Source organism: Brachyhypopomus gauderio, chromosome 1 (assembly GCF_052324685.1).
Source record: "Brachyhypopomus gauderio isolate BG-103 chromosome 1, BGAUD_0.2, whole genome shotgun sequence".
NCBI lineage: Eukaryota > Metazoa > Chordata > Actinopteri > Gymnotiformes > Hypopomidae > Brachyhypopomus > Brachyhypopomus gauderio.
Window position 1 is genome coordinate 35285519 of NC_135211.1, and position 19709 is coordinate 35305227.

General features: G+C 44.9%; 1 protein-coding gene across 6 annotated transcripts; it reads left to right on the top strand.

The window, feature by feature from the left end:
• The first annotated feature begins 567 nt into the window (after positions 1–567).
• Positions 568–18385, top strand: ndrg2 (NDRG family member 2). Of its 6 annotated transcripts, XM_077012007.1 has the most exons (17): positions 6631–7711; positions 8115–8173; positions 10309–10402; positions 11458–11499; positions 11581–11686; positions 11827–11947; positions 12476–12538; positions 12731–12791; positions 13221–13307; positions 14024–14080; positions 14219–14322; positions 14472–14510; positions 14663–14714; positions 14814–14861; positions 15188–15223; positions 15315–15366; positions 15522–18385. In XM_077012007.1, the coding sequence occupies exons 1-17, from the start codon at positions 7676–7678 to the stop codon at positions 15680–15682; spliced, it is 1218 nt and encodes a 405-aa protein (XP_076868122.1). In that variant the 5' UTR covers positions 6631–7675; the 3' UTR covers positions 15683–18385. The 6 variants fall into 6 exon arrangements, with proteins under 6 accessions (XP_076868138.1, XP_076868147.1, XP_076868131.1 ...); XM_077012023.1 differs by lacking the exon at positions 6631–7711 and adding an exon at positions 568–1030 and having other exon boundaries at positions 14663–14861; XM_077012032.1 differs by lacking the exon at positions 6631–7711 and adding an exon at positions 568–1030 and having other exon boundaries at positions 8118–8173; positions 14663–14861.
• Positions 18386–19709: the final 1324 nt, after the last annotated feature.

Below are 19709 nucleotides of genomic sequence, written 5' to 3' on the forward strand. Positions count from 1 at the left end.
TTGCTGTAGCAGTAAGAAAGTTAGTGGAAAGTACATGACTGTGTTGAGTTCATGCCGCTGTTTGCACCGGTATTATCCTCATGCCAAATGTTATTTTTTAGGGTGTGATATTTCTATTAGTCAATGATGGGTTAAAACCCCTACCGGACAGTTTTCGACTTCGTGCATTTGTTGCATTTCTTCTCTACGTATTTGTCTTCGATTTACTTCACTTATTTTTGTTTTTGATTGCTTCTTAGTTTGTCTTCAGTTTATTGTTTGGTAAATGCGCGTAGCTTAAGGCAGAAGCATTTCTAGGTTAAGATCCTAAAATGGGACTCAGTCTGTGATGGAAAGCTCACATTATTATTGAACTCGAGACTCCATCGTCCCGAAAAGTTTTGATGATAAAACGTTTTCAGAAGAGTCAAACCCTATACCGCAAGCTACGCACGCTGCGTTTGCCAAGAAGGTCTCATGCCTCATCATATCTGCCTCACAGCTGTAACCAGAACCTAGGAATGCGAACGCGTTTTGTTCCACTAGCTACTTTAACAACGGGCGCATACCATTAGAGAAAGAAAGGGGTGGCCGTCTGTAAGAACAGGTGATTTTGTCACAATGGTATGCTGTTCACCAGCTTATGTATACGTATCAGCTCTTAATATTAAGACTGTGTTATTCTCAAATTTCACAGTTTAATCTGTCTTGGAAATTCTATGCTTACATCATGTAGAATTAATATATCTTTCCAAATGCCCCCCACTTTTGCTAAAAGTAACTTCATCCACCGTATTTGATTGACGGCTCCATATTTTTCTGTAGGATTTTTTTTCTGTGGCTCTAGAAAGAACGAAACAACGGGGTAATTTTGAGAGGGTGAACGGGAAGCGAAAACGAAGAAAGCAGAGGGACGTGAGATAAAGAGAAAATACTGGGAACAAAGAAAGTGCGAGGCTGGAAAAACAATAACCAAGGCGAAGGATTTATTGTGTCATTTACGTATTTAGGCAACTTGTGTACTCAAATAACACTTTCATTTTACTACAGGGTAAGTGTAATTATGTTTTACTCTCTGACATTTATCACAGTGATAACAACATTATCGCTTTTTATTAAGAAGCCTGACTTGAGTGTCTTTTTAAAATCTTCAACAGTGTGTCACGTCGGATCGATCAAATTGAAATGCAATTAGACTATATAGGAATTAGACTATATTCCTTCGTCAGAAGTATGTGGAGCATGAATGTTTATCATAATTAGTGCTGTATTTGGACCTTTAAACCTCCAATATCGAGAAACGAGAGTGCGGTTCAGATGTACAAACACTGTATAAACAAACGCTAACTACATATCAGCCCGTGGCTCACGTGGCCTTGCTGAAATGAACGGTGATAGAGATAAACATTAAAAACAGCAAAGAAACACAACTATCCCGAGAGCTGAGGGTGGAGGTGTTTGAATGAGTGATGGCTGTATGTGTCATGGTGTGAGTACAGTGCTGTCTCTATATGGACACTTATATGTGCAGTCTGGGGATGAGCTTGGCTTCAACGTCCTGCACACCAGTGTTACTTGCGGTAGTCAACTGGTCTTTGTCTTCAGCCAAACCTTCAGAAACAACAAAAAGCTGTAGTTGACAACGCTGTGTGAAATCTGTGTGCACTTGTACTTGCAGAAAAACAAGGTAGACGGAGGGCTGCGTTTGCCTCTGCGGCTGCTTTGACAGACGCACGAGGGAAGATTTGAACGTTTGCTCGCGCTAAGAGGCAAACAGACCCACCAACAAAGGACTTTTTGGGGTGTATGTGATACAGCCAGCCTGTCCCTGTACCTAACCGGGTAGGAGTGCAGGAGTGGAGCGCGTCTGCGCTATAGAGATGGTGTGTGTTGTGTTGTGGCGGGAGGGGGTATTAGAGCTGCTGGCACGGTTGTGCGCGCTTGCGGAGAATGTGTGTCAATGTCAAACAGAGGTGTGTCGCACTGGCGGGCTGCGCGCTGCCTGCACGCAAAACGCCTCACAGCATACCCACGTTGCAAAGGCTTGCTCGTGAAACAAGCCTTGACAAAGAGCGTTTTCAAATATGAGCTCCGTTGAAATGTGCTCAGGCGTGGTTTTCTTTTTTTGTTTTGTTTTTTTTGGGGGTTTTTTTGTGTGTGTGTATCGTTTCTCTCACAGACAGGGAGATCGTGGCGCTTCTGGCTGTAACTGCAACATAGTGAATCATTCAGCATTTCAAGACCCAAATCCTGTGCAGGACTACAAGGTCCTATTATGAAGGCAGTTTCAGCCAAACAGACAAGACGTGCGCTGTAGGACAACACTGCACCGACATGCATGTTAGACAATATCTTTAGCCTCACTCTGGCTCCAGCTGTCAGGATGGAGAGCCTGACCATCTACAGTCTGTGATTAGAATATCTAGCATTGTTGCACAACCATTAAATTTTGTTGAGGTGCTAAATTAAGCCACATCATCACAAGCAATCCTTGCAGTCTATTCTGAACTTAACATGCATTTGGGGACTCTCAGCATCTTTGTGAAATTCCTCTTAACTACCCACTTCCTGACTGAGGACACCACCTGCAAATAATGATTCAGCATTTGTTTGCTTGCTGTCTTTCTGTTCTTCATGTATGGCTACATTAATTATGCAAGAGTTCCGATTAGCTGGTGAATCGATTCTACATGTGTGGCAGGGATGGGCTTAAAGAAAACAAACATCAGAGTAATATGCTAATGTTATAGTGAAATGCATGATTCAACATCCGTTGGACTAAACTTCATTTATTTATTGTCAAAATGCTTTTAAACAAACATTCAAAATGAAATCTTTTGCAGACGTGCACTTCTTGACTCCTGGGTGCAACTTGGCACCTCGTTGGTAACTGTGCAAGGCGCTGCAGGCGTACAGTATGTGTGCCAGAGTTTGTGGGCGGGGCCGGATATTTTAGAGGGAGGAGCTTTCTTGTGACCACCACACCGCTCTAAATACAGTGGCACCTAGCAGTGGGGTCTTTGTTTGATTGGAGCTGAGTGTCACAACAGGACGCAGTGTTAGAAATGAGAGGTAACACCGCTGACACTGTGTGATAAATAACTGCACAATAGCCACAAAATACCACAGTGCTAACCGGTGAGTTTGTAATGCATCTGGAACAGTGTGCGTTACAAATCAGGATTATTTCGGTTTGGTTAATGAACACATAAGACTTTGTATTTGAGTAGAATTAGAGCAGTGCGCCAGAGATCGGCCCAGGACGTGGATCATGTCACAGGGTTTCGTGTAACAGATATTGACAGTGCAGTTAATGCGCACGTGGATTATGTGGATGTGGATACACATAGCAGGGGTCAGGTTACCTCCGAATAATGAGGCTGGTAAAGAGAATGTGGGTTTAATACGGTCACCTCGAGCGGGGGAATGTGGCCGGAGCAGAGTCCAGCGTGGCGGATGTGGCTGGGCAGAGTCCTGGGCTCGAGGCGTGACCACTGCAGCCTGGGCCACACAGTACCCCCTCTGTTCCCACACGTCCTCACAGCTGCTCCTCGCTGGGCTATTTTTTCCTCACTCCTTGGACCGACACCCCCTCACGCCCCCCACACCCCCCACACCCCCACGCTTGTTTACGTGTGCCGAGACGACGGCGCGCCTTCTGCTGGCCGCGTGCAAGGGAGTTCCTCTTGGCCAGATGACCAGAGAACCCAGAAGATCCCTCAATGTGATCCCCCTGGCCCAGAGGTCAGGAACGGGGGTGTTTGCAGAGATATGAGGTCGTGTTGGAAAATGACCATCAGCAGAACTGTTCAGAGATTATCCCTTTTTGGTAGGAAGTGGTGGCATCTGCATATATGCAGTTATCACTGTCTGCTTCCAGTCTGAGATGTGTCTCAACTTCAAGGTCATGACCACTCGTTTGGGTGTGTGTGTGTGTGTGTGTGTGTGTGTGTGTGTGTGTGTGTGTGTGTGTGTGTGTTACCATGACTGTGTCGGGAGCTGAGCCACACAGCAGAGGAGACTACAGATTTACCTCTATTGTGTTGTCACTGTGCTAGCCAACCCTGATGTTTGGCGTTGTTGCTACACCCCACGTAGTGTAAAAGAATATATGCGAGAGAGAGATATACCTTTTTTTTCAAATAGTTGTACACCTTGTGCCGCTCGGTGGTATGCGCGGACGTCATTGAATCACGCGGATTGCGAAGCAGTGATTGCCAGAGTGAATCGTTATTTACCGACGAGCAGGAGACAGGGCTGAAAAGGGCCGCGACAGGGTGCTGCTCCTACCACCGCACCGCACCATCTGAACTACTCTTTTAAAGTTAGTGCGTACTCCTCCGTCGCTGTGGGAAACGATGGAATGAAAGAGGGAGGGAGGGAGTGGAGGATGAAAAACAGCAAGGAGTGTTTTGGCACCTCTCTCGGTCTCCATGGCGGCACCTCTCTCGGTCTCCATGGCGGCACCTCTCTCGGTCTCCGTGGCAGCACCTCTCTGGGTCTCCATGGCGGCACCTCTCTCGGTCTCCGTGGCAGCACCTCTCTCGGTCTCCATGGCGGCCGGCGCTATGCTTCTCCTCACCTTTCTTTCTCTTTGCCCATCCCTGTCCTCTCTCCCAGAATATCAAAGGACGAGCAGGCGAACAAAGAAGTCGTGTTTTTAGAAACACACACACACACACATTTGCGCTTCTGCGTGTGTGTGTGTGTGTGTGTGTGTGTGTGAGTGAGAGAGCGAGAGTTTGCGAGGAGTCAGGCGGAACGGTGTCACCTTTTCAACTCAAGTGCAAACGCACCTGACTACCTTGGCCCAGGTGTCTGCTGTCAGCCTCTTAGCCGACACGGGGACGCACGTGCCTCAACACGTTTCCTCGCCTAAGTCTGCGAGCATGCGGATTTAAGCTATCAGAGTTCTGACCTTCATCACAGAGTGCTTGGCTTGCATTTCATCACAGAGCCTCTTTCTGTCTCGCGTTCTCGTCCTAACCCAGATACGCTATATCTCTCAAGACTGCACTTACCCTCTCCTCAGCCTCCACACACTAACAGTCCTCTGTTACATTCTACATGACATTTGCTTTGCAGTAACTCTGTTAAAAGTCTCTCTCTCTCTCTCTCTCTGACACGTTTGCTTTGCAGTAACTCTGTTAAAAGTCTCTCTCTCTCTCTCTCTGACTCTCACCCTTTCTTTCTCTTTTGACATACCCCTCAGCATATATAACCACATTACCTCTACCCTCCACACCTCAGTATAACTAAACTGTGAAAAATATAGTTCACTAAATAACTCTGTACTGTTAAAAGTGTCTCCTCTCTCTCTATCTCTTCCTTTCTCTCTATTTCTCTAACATACCCTCAGCATATGTAACCACATTACCTCATCACTTGTTTTTGTAAATAGGGAAGTCCATTTTTAGATTTTGCACTAAGATGACCTATTAAAGGGTTCTACAAAAAACTACAAAAACATCATAGTATGACACAACCAAGTGTCCCATAACACAAGGCCTAAAAATACTTTCATAACTACCCCTAAATATGGCTTGCCCTATGCCCCATATTGCAAATGACACCCTGTACACCTTGTGCACACTCAATACCAGACATCAATACCAGGAACCAGGTCCTGGAGTTGTAGCATAGCAAAAGAAGGGGCCTTCAAAATATATGGGAGTAGTATTCCTTCCTGTGTGCAAGGTCATCTCTGTCATGGCACATATGCTTGAGGTGGAGGGGATGACTGAAAGAAAAGCTCATAATACCATAATAATCCTTGCAGTGTGTGAGAACCACACACTTCCTATACACACAGCTTGATCCAATATATCCTGGCCTTCCCACGATCATATGCACTAATATATCACACACTCTCCGTCTGCCTCTCTCAAACACTCTCTCTCTCACCTTTCTCCACCTTTTGCTGAATCACTGCTTGAGTTCGTTGTTGATTTTCCCCTCCCCCTCTCCTGGTTTAATACCACTGTTATCTGTTCAGGTTCGTGGGAGAGAGGTTCCCCATATTTCAGCTTGGTGGGTATGCCCACTAAAAAACACTTCCAAACCTGATCTCAGATCTGTGGCAATAACTGCCAAGCTGAATGCAACTTATGTTCTAGACTAAATGACTTTCGTAACCACTTTCTGCAGTCAATAAATGGATAATCAGGCTGATTAACTCAACTATTGAGTTGATGAAGTTAAGCCCCCAGGTCAGTTAAAGTTGGCTTTTGCTGCTCACATCACATTTGCTAATCACTCACAGTTTCCATCTGTTAGTTGCTTTAAGCTACTTCATTGAACCTGAAGCATTTTTTGTAACTTGTATATTTACAAGTATATATATTCAGGAATCATAAAAAAAAAAACATTATATTTTGTTTGGTCACATTACTTACAGAGATCGCAACCAAATCGATCACAACAAAATATATTACAGCCAAAGAGATCACAGTCAAAAATATCACAGCCAAAAATATCACAGCCAAAGAGATCACAACCAAAGAGATCACAGCCAAAGAGATCACAGCCAAAGAGATCACAACCAAAGAGATCACAGCAAAAGAGATCAGTAGCTGCTGAATCCTACACTGAGAGTCGTCTATGCGCTGGAGGACTTTCTAGCACATCATGTGGCTTTTTGTTGTTCTAAAATCACTGAATAAACTTTCCAGTAGTTACATGTAGGGAAAAAACATATCATGGTTTGAAACCATGATTAAAGTGATTTATGATTGAGCCGTTATCTGAATGGTCATGTCTATGAACCAGCCAGGGCACTTTCCGCTCTGAAGGTGCAGCGTACCCGTGATATTCTGTTGCTTTAACGAGATCACATGAATCATGGGAGACAGGACTGTCCTGCGGCGGTGTACAGGAGACCGACACCACTGACTACTGGCACCTACGAAACTCATAACACTGTTTCACAGCTGTTTGCTAAAACAAAGATGTCAGTAACTGCTCAGGACGTGAACGTTTCATGACACTCTAGAGCCCGTAAACAAAAGTGCGATTGTAACAAGGGTTTAGCAGTTCGGTCAAAGCAGCTTTGCACCATAAACAGACAGTTAAGGCCCTATTCTAAATATCACGCTTATTCAGATGGTTTCTCAAGCACACCTGCATTCTAACAGTGTGTGTTCCTCCTGCGCTATTCGGTGAACATTCCTGAAAAGCACGCTTCCGCATGTTGGCAAAACCATTTCCTCGTGGAAATCTCGTCGTGTGGAGGAGCAGCGAACCCTTTCCCTGCCTGGGTGTGGCGTAATGAGACTGTCTTTCCTCCGTCCCGTGTCCCACCCAGCCGTAGCACCTTGGGGGGTGTCGGATTACTTCAGGGCCTGGAGCAAAACCGTGCCGAATGGGAAGGGGGCTACCAGGGGGAGCTGAGAGAAGGTGACCACGTGACAGCTAGACTGTAGATGTAGATTTTAGTTTTTTGTCTGTTTTTCTTATTATCTTGTGTGTCGTGTGCATATGCGTGTGTGCGTGGGAGATACAGGGATCAGGAGTGTCTGTGTGCTCTTCCCCTCAGGGGGGAGGGGGTGGTGGCATCGTTACGTGTCTGTCTCCACCACGAGGACGGCTGTCGCCCGGCGTGTCTACCGTGGCAGGAAGCTGGGGCGATCCCATCTGCCCGCTTCCTGTTGCAGCAAAGGCCACCAAGGCCCACCCCACATCGGGACCCCCGCAGGCCATGAACCACGCCCACCTCCACCCTGGCCCGGCATGCGTGCGTGTGCCTTCTGTGTCAGCACCTACCACACGAGACCAGGGCCCCACATTTATTAGCGTGCATAGCTGGATTCAGTTGGTGAAAGATTGCGTGTGTGTCCCTTGTAGAGACGACAGTGGGGTGCAAACATCGTTACTTTTGTATTCACCTGATTCTTTTTTTTACTCATGTATTTTGTGCTTTGATTTTTTATGCGGTGCTGTGCATGGGATGTTTTCCTTCTCTTCCTGAACTGACTTTGCCTTGCGTGCTGTGTTGACCTCTCCTGTTCTTGACTTCCTACCTTGCCAAGCGCTCTAATGGATACTTAGTGACTGACAGTTGGCCTAAGCCTACTTGTAAACATGAACATGTTGCTTTTTGCAGTTGTGCATTGTTTAAAAGTATTTTTCCTCTTTAGCAGCTCGGGAAAACACGCCGTGTTCTTGAAAAATTCCATTTCAGAGGAATTCAAACAGGGTACGTGCTGGTCTGTGTGAGTGCGTGTGCTGTTGGAATCTCCTGGACTTTTTATTCCACATATTCCTCCTATTGCTCCTGAATCCTTTTCTCCTCTCTCCTCCACTCTCTCTCAGCCCTGTTCTGTCTCTTTCTCCAGCGACGGCCCACCTCTCTCGTAGCCGATGCTACTTTGTCCGACTTACGCGGGGGAGAGACAGACAGATTTGTGGTATTTTCGGAGATTAAGAGTAACAGTTCTTTACTTCACCCCCGGTTCTTTGCGCCACGGCGTCTGTGTTTCTCTTAACCCTGGACCGGCACACATCTGTATCACTACATCGATAGCACAGCCTGGTCAGACATGGTCTCAACTCCTGGGCGCTATGCAGCCATTCAGATGGCAACAGATGGCGTTTCATAATCAGCCTGCGCTTCGTGCTAATGTGAGACGCTATTTTACAGTGCCGCCTACTCCTTATTCACCGAATCCTATTGAGCAAATTGTCTTCTTATAAGGGTCTTGTAAAGGAGTTTAGAGCACGTTTGGTGGTGCAAATGATGATGATAATGGTGAAGTCAATGATGAAGATGTTTGCAGTTTGGTTATATCAATATAACGCTTTTGAGTATGTTCTGCAATACATAGACGCAAGAAACAAGCTCCCTTGAGTGAAGAAAACTGCTTGGGGGGGGGGGGGGGGGGGGGACCAAACTCGACAGGGAAACGCTTGCCAAATGGAGTCAGGTGTAAGAGTTTTGTTTACAACTGTAACCAAGTGTCGGGTCAGGCTGGTTTGGGTAGTCCGGGTTCAAGGCTGGAGAATGATTGTAATTATGACTATTGTTTAATGGTGTTTTCGATGACTCAGGGGTTTAGATGAATTCTAATCCTCTTCAGGCTGTGTGCACTCCTGGGATGTGTGTGCACTCCTGGGGCGTGTGTGCAGGAAGAGTGAGCAGGGCTGTAATTCTGACTCCTCAGGCTCAACCTGATACAGACACTGCCTCGTGCTAAACTCGGCAGCACCCGCAGCCCCAGTGCACCCGTGTGTGTGTGTGTGTGTGTGTGTGTGTGTGTGTGTGTGTGTGTGTGTGTGTGTGTGTGTGTGTGTGTGTGTGTGTTTGTGTGTGTGTGAGTCCATTCAGTGCCACCTACTGGCTACAGTGTACCTGGGTGCGCCTAATTGTGAGCCTTGACGTTTAGGCAGAATTATGGCCAGCGGCCCCTTGTTTCATAGATGTTTATGGTAAACTGAGCCCTGGAACAAAAGAGACTGTGAGAATGCAACAGGGTCCCATTACAGACCCCCTTCTTAACATTGTCTCACTCATTTTGGGAGAAATCATTATTCTACTGTTTCACTAATGTTTTAACAGCTCAAATTAGGAAGCTGGTCCCATCCTAATAGTTTTTGGAACATGTTCAAATGTGATGTTTGTGTGGAGCTTCTGATGTGTCTTTTCAATGCTGTGGTTCGCGGGGATCTGTGCTGATGGCAGCGTAATGCTGATACATATACAGGTCTTTCATTTCATTTCATTTCATTTCATCTATAGAGGAATGAAAAGTTCATAGTACAGGAGCAGGAAAGAAGGCATGAAAAGGGAAGAGAAAGGAAAAGAGCACACACACGTGCAATTACACACATGCATGCACATGCATTCAGGCACACACACGTATACACACACACACACACACACACACACGTGCACGCATACACATGCACACACGCACAGTACACTAATGTCACACCAGAGCTATTATGGTAAAGCATGCAGCAGTACTAGAGATACTCTCACTGGGGAGCAGTTTAGGATGCACACACACACACACACACACACACACACACACACCCAGACATGTGCTTATGTTTAAAATGCCATCTCGTAAGTCTGCTTGTAAAGGTCACTACAGTAAAACTCCTTCCGTTAGTCAACTATGCAGGATTGTTGTTTAAGTAAAAAATGACAGATGCTCTTTGTTCCTCTCTCTCTCTTTAAAGCTAATTACTTCTTTCTGAAATTTCTAATTAAAAATCGTATTAATAAAACCTGTAGAACTCTGAACAGACTGTGTGTGGGGGGGGGGGGGGGGGGGGGGAGAGAAGTGAGAAAGAAAAGTTGTAATTTAACTGTTCTTTTGATTTCCTTAGAGCACAGGAAAGATTAATCATGACGACAGAAATGCACGAGATCGCCATGACGGAAGACAAGCCTTTACTTACGAGTCAGCAGGACACCGCAAAGGTCTCGCACGCACACACACACACACACACACACACACACACACACACACACACACACACACACACACACACACACACACACACACACACACACACACACACACACACACAAAGACACAAAAGACGCACACACACAAAAACACAAAAGACACACACACACACACACACACACACACAGACAAAGACACACATACACTCTCACACAGATAAACACACAAACAGACAAAGACACACACACAATGGCCATGAAAGGTGATGCAGGTTTGATCATAACATTGTGCAGGGCAACACATTTCATTCACACAGACTATGACAGTAGTAAAGCACAAACTTATTTCTCCTCGCTTACACATGATGCTTCTCCCACAACACGCTACGGTGGAGCAACCTCCTCCCAAAGCATCCTCCAGTGCCCTCTGAGCCAGCAACCAATCGCTGCTCAGCCGTGCAGTTTAATGGGGCACGGTAAAAGATTTCAACATTACTGTAAGACACGACGTGGAACCGTTGCATTACAATAACTGTTATTCTGTCGGTTTTGACATTTGTAAGGCATTTAATTTCCTCCTTCATCCAAAGAAGGACAATTTCGTTATGCGTTCGTAAAACCGATGTGATTCTGTTAGTCCTTGTAAATCACATGAGCTTCTCTATATCCTGCAACATATTCAACTGCAGACTTCCTTTGTTTGTGTGTTCGTTTGTTGGTCCGTTGTTTGTTTTTGTTGTCCTTTGTTTGTCACAGTCCTGCCTTTTAAGGGGGGGATGAAATCCAAGATCAACTTTTGTATCCTAGAGATTATTACATCACAACAAATAATCCTGCCAGTGCTATTCTTCCCATTTTGTCTGCAGCAGATTGGTAGGATTAAGAGGTTTCTACTTACATGTATAGATTTCAGTTCCATTCTCTGCTCCTAAAGCCTTATGGGGCCACCTGCTGGAGAGATTTGAAAACACCACCTCTATCGCAGATGATGCAGAAAAGTGGTTTGGGTGGTTTGGTTCTAAATGGCTATAGATGTGCTACAGCTGATGTTTACGCTCTGTGTTTAGGAGGCGGAGATTGCTGCCCGTATTCTTCTGGACCAGGGGAAGGTAAGAGGCCGTTAAGATGGTGTCACCACAACCAGGAGACTCCATCTGCATGGACTCCACCCGTGTGCCTCTGTGTTGCAGGAGCATGAGATCGAGACTCCCCACGGTCTGTTGCACGTGACGTTGCACGGCTCGGGAAACACTCGTAGACCAGCAGTACTGACCTTCCATGATGTAGGGATGGACAGTGAGTTACTCGCACACACACGCACACACATGCACACACACGTATGAACTGCTGAACAATCTTTTTGTATTTAAAATGTACCCATCTCTCTCTCTCTCTCTCTCTCTCTCTCTCTCTGCATTTCTATTTTTCTCTGTAAGGTAAGAGTTGCTTCTCCACTTTTTTCAAGTTCCACGAGATGGAGGAGATTGTAAAAAACTTCACGGTGGTTCACATAAATGCACCAGGACAGGAAGAGGGTGCTGCCCCCTATCCAGCAGGGTACAGAGTGTGTGTGTGTGTGTGTGCGTGTGCGTGTGCGGGCGCGTGTGTGTGTGTGTGTGCGTGTGTTCTGTAACCTGCGTGTAACCAGAGTGTGTGTGTGTGTATGTGTGCATGTGTGTGTGTGTGTGTGTGTGTGCAAAAGCACTTTCTAAGTCGCTCTGGATAAGAGCAGGGCCGGAGTGGGTCCCTTTTTCAGCCCGGGAGTTTCATGCACAAATCCGGCCCAAAAAAATTTTTCCCTCCCAATCGGCCCAAACTAGAGATTGACATGAGCCGGCCCATCGGGAATCCTCCCGAATCTCCCGATTAGCCACTCCAGCTTTGGATAAGAGCGTCTGCTAAATGCCATAAATGTAAATGTAAATATGTGTGTGTGGTCTATCTCGATGTCAATATCTGCAGCTCAAATAATCCCTTTCAGTGGTAGTAGATATTCCAGCTCTAACCCCAGCATTAGTGGGGCGAGCATCACAGATCTGAGATCAGCAGACAGCGGTGTCATGCCCCACGTCCTTCTCTCCTCAGGTACCAGTACGCCTCCATGGATCAGCTCTCCGATATGATCAAATCAGTTGTGCAGTACTTCAAGTGAGTTGATCTCCCCTGTCACGGCTCAAGGACTGTTTAACGCTTATTGTGGAGCTGACTGATTTTGTGTGCTAGCTTGCATTTTAGAGGAAGATTGCACGGCAAATGCTGTCTTGGACTTATCGTGCACTAGCTGCCTTAGACAGCAAACGCGGTATTTTGAACTAGAATTCTGTTCTTGCTCTGGTGCAGTTTCCGCTCCGTGATTGGAGTAGGAGTTGGAGCAGGAGCCTACATCATGGCAAAGTTCACGGTCAGCGTCCCTCCTTCTCTCTCTCTCTTTTTTGATCTTTGTTTGCTATGAGAGTCCTGTGTGCCCCTAATAAGGCGTAGCAGCTGATAACCAGCTGTTGGACCGGCTGCTACGACAGCACCAGTCTGTCATGACGGTGCTTGCAGAGATGTAATTAGTAGCTGTCGCAGTATAGTTAGTAGGAGTTGATTAAATAAGTTGAGCTACTGTTGAATACAGCATATGTTAGGAGGCTTTTAGTTGGCATGTTGGTTTCTAGGAGACTGCAATCGCACCATCTGCAAAGCCATTTGTTCAAAAGTCATCCTTTATCCCAGGACGATCACTCTGATCAGAGATCGGTCATTCAAACGGTCATCTCTCTCTCTCTCTCTCTCTCTCTCTCTCTCTCCCTCTCTCTCTCTCTCTTTCTTTCTTTCTCTCTCTCAGCTGGATAATCCTCACACTGTTGAAGGTCTCGTCCTGATCAATATCGACCCAAATGCCCGTGGATGGATGGAGTGGGCTGCCCATAAGGTACCATCTCATACTGTGTGGTTACCCCATGTTGAGTTGTGTGATTGATCATGGAGGTGGGTGAAGGTGTAGTTGTGTGATTTATCATGGAGGCTGTGTGATGGTGTAGTTGTGTGATTTATCATGGAGGCTGTGTGATGGTGTAGTTGTGTGATTGATCATGGAGGCTGTGTGATGGTGTAGTTGTGTGATTGATCATGGAGGCTTTGTGATGGTGTAGTTGTGTGATTGATCATGGAGGTGGGTGAGGGTGTAGTTGTGTGATTGATCATGGAGGCTGTGTGATGGTGTAGTTGTGTGATTGATCATGGAGGTGGGTGAGGGTGTAGTTGTGTGATTGATCATGGAGGTGGGTGAGGGTGTAGTTGTGTGATTGATCATAGAGGCTGTGTGATGGTGTAGTTGTGTGATTGATCATGGAGGTGGGTGAGGGTGTAGTTGGGTGATTGATTATGGAGGCTGTGTGATGGTGTAGTTGTGTGATTTATCATGGAGGCTGTGTGATTGTGTAGTTGTGTGATTGATCATGGAGGTGGGTGAGGGTGTAGTTGTGTGATTGATTATGGAGGCTGTGTGATGGTGTAGTTGTGTGATTGATCATGGAGGCTCGGTGAGGGTGTAGTTGTGTGATTGATCATGGAGGCTGGGTGATCGTATAGATGTGTGATTGATTATGGAGGCTAGGTTCCCACTCGTCTTGCTTTGTCTGATTCCAGATCAGCTTACTGGCATCTTCCCTTCCAGAGCAACTCATGTGTCACCTCTTCAGTCAGGTGTGTGCGTGCGGGTATTTATGGTTAAATTCAACAATCTGTTCATCGGAAAGGTTTGAGATGTTCATTATGCCGTGTGTGTGTGTGTGTGTGTGTGTGTGTGTGTGTGTGTGTGTGTGTGTGTGTGTGTGAGAGCAGAAGGAAATCTCAGGAAACACAGACCTTGTTCAGTCTCATCGAGAGAGAATCTCTAAAGCCCCAAACCTTGTTAACATGGACCTCTTCTGGAAAAGCTACAACAGGTAACAGGTGCACTTTGTTTCTCTCTCCCTCTCTCACACACACACACACACACACACACACACACACACACACACACACACACACACACACACACACACACACACACCTCAGACCAGGCCTTTAATTTTTGTTCTTCTCTGTTTTGCAGTCGCAGGGATCTGAACATTGACCGCAGCAGCACACTGAAGTTAGTTTCTCAACATCAGCCAATTGCATTTACTCCTATAATCCTTGGTGTCCAGTCTATAGCACATCAAGTCTAAACTTTCTCTCTCTCTCTCTCTCTCTCTCTCTCTCTCTCTCTCTCTCTCTCTCTCTCTCCCGTTCCCTCTATACCAGATGCCCTGTCATGCTGGTGGTTGGGGACCACGCACCGTATGAGGAAGCAGCGGTAAGTCCACACGCACTCAGACCCAGACCCAGTCCCAGTCCCTCTGCTTGCTGCCTTTGGATCAAGAAAGTCAGGTGTTTTTCTCTTCCTGTCCACCAGGTGGAGTGTAACTGCAAACTGGACCCTACTACAACTTCATTCTTGAAGGTAAGGAGCCTGCTGCCTCCAACACTGGAGATCCTGCTACACAGCCAGGCCTTTCAACAACGTTCAGTACAGTTACTTACAGACTGCCATAAGAATGCCAACTGAAGCAACCAGAAAATGACAGCAAAGGAATTCTGGGGGGGAGCGTGAGACATGTATGTCTTGGGTAGAGACATGTATTATCTGTTGAGTTCAGAGTATTCATGTTTTGACTGGATGGGTTCATTTCATGACATCTTGAGATGGCTATAGACATAAACTGATCAGTTTTTATAATTATTTGCTTTCTCGGGAAAATGTTCTCATGATTTTGTCATTCTGTGCAGATGGCTGATGCTGGCGGGATGCCACAACTCACCCAGGTAAGTTGCATTTATTTATTAAATTTAAAGTTCTTCTCCAATTGGAATACGAAAGTTGGGATCTTCTACATGCAACCCCATCTCTCCGCAGCCCAGCAAGCTGACTGAGGCGTTCAAATACTTCATCCAGGGAATGGGATACAGTAAGTAACCTCCACTTCATCCGGCCGACGGGTCTGTCAGCCCTACGGAAAGCACCATCCATTTAAAAGGCGTAAGCCGTGACGGGACGTCTCATCTCCATCTCATCTGTGTCTCATCTGCGTCTCTCTTCCTGTGTCTCCCGTCTCCTTCTCAGTGGCCTCGTCCTGCATGACGCGCCTGTCCCGCTCACGCACCACCTCCCTGTCCTCCTCGTACTCCATCGACGGCTCCCGCTCCCGCTCACGCACCCTGTCGCAGGGCTCGCAGGACAACCTCCCGCCCAGCCCCTCCAACACCATGGAGGTCTCCTGCTGAACACAGAGAGAGCAAGAGAGGGAGAGAGAGAGAGAGAAGTGGATGGTTGGATGGATGGATGGATGGATAGATGGATGAAGGGGAGATACTACTATGAGAGTCATAACAATCAGTCATATCCATTCGTCAGAATACCATGTAAAAAAAGAATGATAGAGACCTACAGAGAAGAATAGAGAGAGAGAAAAGGTAAAACAGGGGAACTCCTCTTACCAAACTTAATCTCATTCTCCTCTATGATTTGTTTTTCCCATGTGTGGAGGGAAGCAAAAGGATCAAGGAAGTTCATGAGAAAAGTGAGAACTGCTCAGTCTCCCAGATGTCGGAGCCCTTTAACCTCTGTGGCATGGGCGGGGTCTGTAGAGAGATCCGAACGTAGTGCTGACCAATAGTAACACTTCTAATATGAATATTAATTATAAATATATTGATAATAACAATGACCATAATGTTATAAAAAAACAGCAACTCTCTTAATTATATGTTGAAAAATAGAGCAAAACAGATAATAGAATAGAAAAAAACAGAGGAAAACACACAACAGTGTAGAAATACATTATGTTTGTACGTGTAATGTGTGTCACCTTTTTTAACACTCTTTGGTGTGTGCTTTAATTTTCTTCATATTATTCATATTATTTGTAATTTAATATTCTTTAGTGTTGCAATCTTGCTGCTGAGATGAAGGCAAAGTATTATTCTGAATTCACGTGGCCCAAGGCAACAGGTCTTGGCTAAATACTGGTGTCCTTTTATGGCAGCCAGTCCATGTCTTCCATTTGGCTGGTGAAGATAAAACAATTTAAGGGGGAGTTTGGGGTAAACACTGTACCTCTTCATAACTCTGGATTTGCTTAGGTATAGTTTGGGATGTTGGTATGTTCAAACTGCATGCGTGAAACCTTTTGCGCTTGTCATGGTAAGTGTGATTTTTTTTTTTGTTCTTTTTGATGACGTGTGAGCAAATGGATCATGGATGTGCTGAACTGTACAAAAACAAAAAGATTGAGATAGCTTTACATTTTGCTTCTAAGAAAGTCGGAGCGAGAAATACCCCTGAGGCAGGCAGAACTACTGTCGTTGTAAGGATGCTGCAATTCAACTGTCGGCCAGCAGGTGTCACTATTAGCTGGTTTAGTGACTGGCTGAACCATTTTATTATCTAGAAACCAGGCCCTTGAAAGCACAGCATTTTTAGGAAGTTATTAACCATGTTACATGTAACATGAGCAATTCATTATTTTTCTTCTCTTCATTGTGTTGAGAATGCAGTCAGATGTCAACTCTGACCCTCCAGTGCTAAGCTATTAGCCACATGTAGCAATAGTAACAACAATAAATGTTGATTCTGAAACATCTGCCGGTAATTCCACTACTACTCGATATTCATCATTAATACATAAATTCAGAATTTTCTAATCTAATATTTGCCAAAGTATGCAAAAACATTTTTCCAAGTCTTATATGGAGTGAAATGGAGAGAGATTTGGCATGTGTGTTTGTGTGTTCTCTGTGTGCATGCACGAGTTAGCCACTAAATCAATGCCCATGGCCGTTTTCAGGAGTCATTGCTTCAAATCACTTCCATTTTGACCTTGCAGGGAAAAATCAATCCTTTCTAATCCTGATTTGTTTATTAACCAGCCCCTTCACTGCCAAAAGGTTGTAGATGCTTAAGATGTTAATCTGAAAGCTGATTTAACCCACACTGTTAAGCAGTGGCTGCAGCCAAATGCAGTTTTATTACTGGTGGCCTCCAACTGCAAATGTACTAACCCAATCAAAATAACTTATAGCTTTATTCTTGTCAAGATAGCAAAAACACTAGCCGGTATTAACATTAGACCATCACTGTTTTTAACTTGCAATATTTAAAGAAACATAAACAATAAAAAAGCCCAAATGACATGAATGTGTTTAAGAAGCCATTATACTCAGCATAGCACTGCCCTAAAACATCAGCTCATTACACAACTCGTTGCTGAAATTATTTGATAGAGATTATGAGGTTTGAGTATGTGATGTGTGCAGACATATTACAGATTGTAATCTGATTACAGACAGATTGCTGTGTTGGGGAAGATTGCCATAGTGCCCATTCTATTTTTTCCCTTGTTCATGTTGGTTTTTAATCTCAGAGCAAGTGGAACAGTAACTTGATATGCATGTGCACACAAGCATGCTTGTCAGTCCAGTCACTAATATGATCTGCCAGCACCAACACTGGGGAAAAAACTTGAGTGCGCTTACAGTGGTTGTATACAGGATTTAATTCGTGGAACGACTCCTCCCACACAACCAAAAAAGGGAAAAGGGGTGGAGTCTGATGTCTTTTACTACCCACCCCCCTCAAAGGAAAAAAAATAACAAGGAAGTAGCTTCACCAGAGTTTGGGGGGTGGAGAAGTGTGAATGGAAATGTTACTCCACCTGACATTTTTTTTACTCTTTTTCTTCAGTCATGCCCTTTTTTAATCTTAATTTTTTCCGTTGTGCTAGATTACTGTCTTGGTGTTCGCATATCTACGTGATAGTTGTGTAACCTTTTCTAGTAATAGTATTTCAAAAAGGGGGAATTAATATTATTAACAAAAGAAATGTTTAAAAGTATAACAATACAATCAAAACTACTTGTGTGGCTAATTCTTCTGTGTAATACCATGAACAACTGAAAAAAGGTATTAATAAAAGGGATGAAATCTTATTTGTCTACTTGATTCATTACTGTGAATATCAAATATTCATTTTGGGTTGGTAGAAAATCTCTATTGAAGTGTCTGAACAGAACTGAACTCAACAGTCATCCTATTTGCACCCCGTTTTGCTCCATTGGTGCTCTTGCCTTCTTATTCCCATGAGCAGAATCCAAACTACCCTTGAACTAAGATCGTGCTATATGCAGGGATCCACGCTGACGCCTGGAAACAACATCAGAATAAATGTGAGTGTGATACCAAACAGCAATAAGCACTGCTGCTTGGGGGGGATGAGGAAACACAGCAGTGCAGTTCAGGATGTTACAAGACAAAGACGATTATTTCAGTAAGTGCAGGTTTCGTGGTTATTTATTGCACGAATAGGCAAGCTTTGAGTCTGCAACAGACTTTACAGACTGCAACAGGTTTTAGAGGACATCGACTCAGGGTAGCTGTGGAGGATTGTATCAGAGAGGATTATGGGTAAGGACAGCACAGATTTGCTGGGATTGTGGAATTTGGTAGATGTGGATGTAGCTGGTAGCACAGAGCATCCATTACCAGTGCCAGTGGCCGTAGTCACCAGAGAGGCCAGGATGGGTTTGCGGTGTTGGAGGACGCCTGGTGATGCATAAGATAAAATCCATGTGGAACCAGCAGCACTTTATATGCTTTAACAGTGCCAGTGGGACTGTGAAGCACAATATGGATTTCATGGATTAGTTCACAGCGGCAGTTGTCCTGTTGTTGTGGTTGTTGTGTTCATCCCTCAGGTGGGCGGAGCCCGCGATCCGTCTCACCTGAGGGTCGTTTGTTTGTCTATATCTGTCTTGTCTTTGTACCAGTTGACTGCTGGTCATTGTATCCTTCCTTTGGATCAAGTCACAGGTTTTTGCTTTGCGCACTTTCTATTAAACTATACATTTTCCCTGAGACTTGGCGTGATCGCTTCCATTTTATTTTGCTCATCCTGCCCGTCACACTTTGATCATTTCAATATCTGTTTTTATATAGTGTATTTGCAAATCTGTTTGTAAGAGATCATATTCAGAAATAAAGATAGAAATAATTCTTGCTATATGTTTCTTTTTTATGTGAGTGAGGTTTCGAACTAGGTAATTCATAACCAAATACACATTACCTGGTGTCACCCAAGACAACATGGCTTCCCTTTTGATTCTGTTTATCCCAGTGTTTCTTCCTTCAGTTTGTCCTCCTTACCACTGTAGCTTGTGGCTTGATCATTGGAGGTCTAGAGTTGGTTCATGTAACGCTGCTTTGAAATAATGTCAATTGTTTTTAAAAAAAAAACTATAAAACTATAAAAACTTT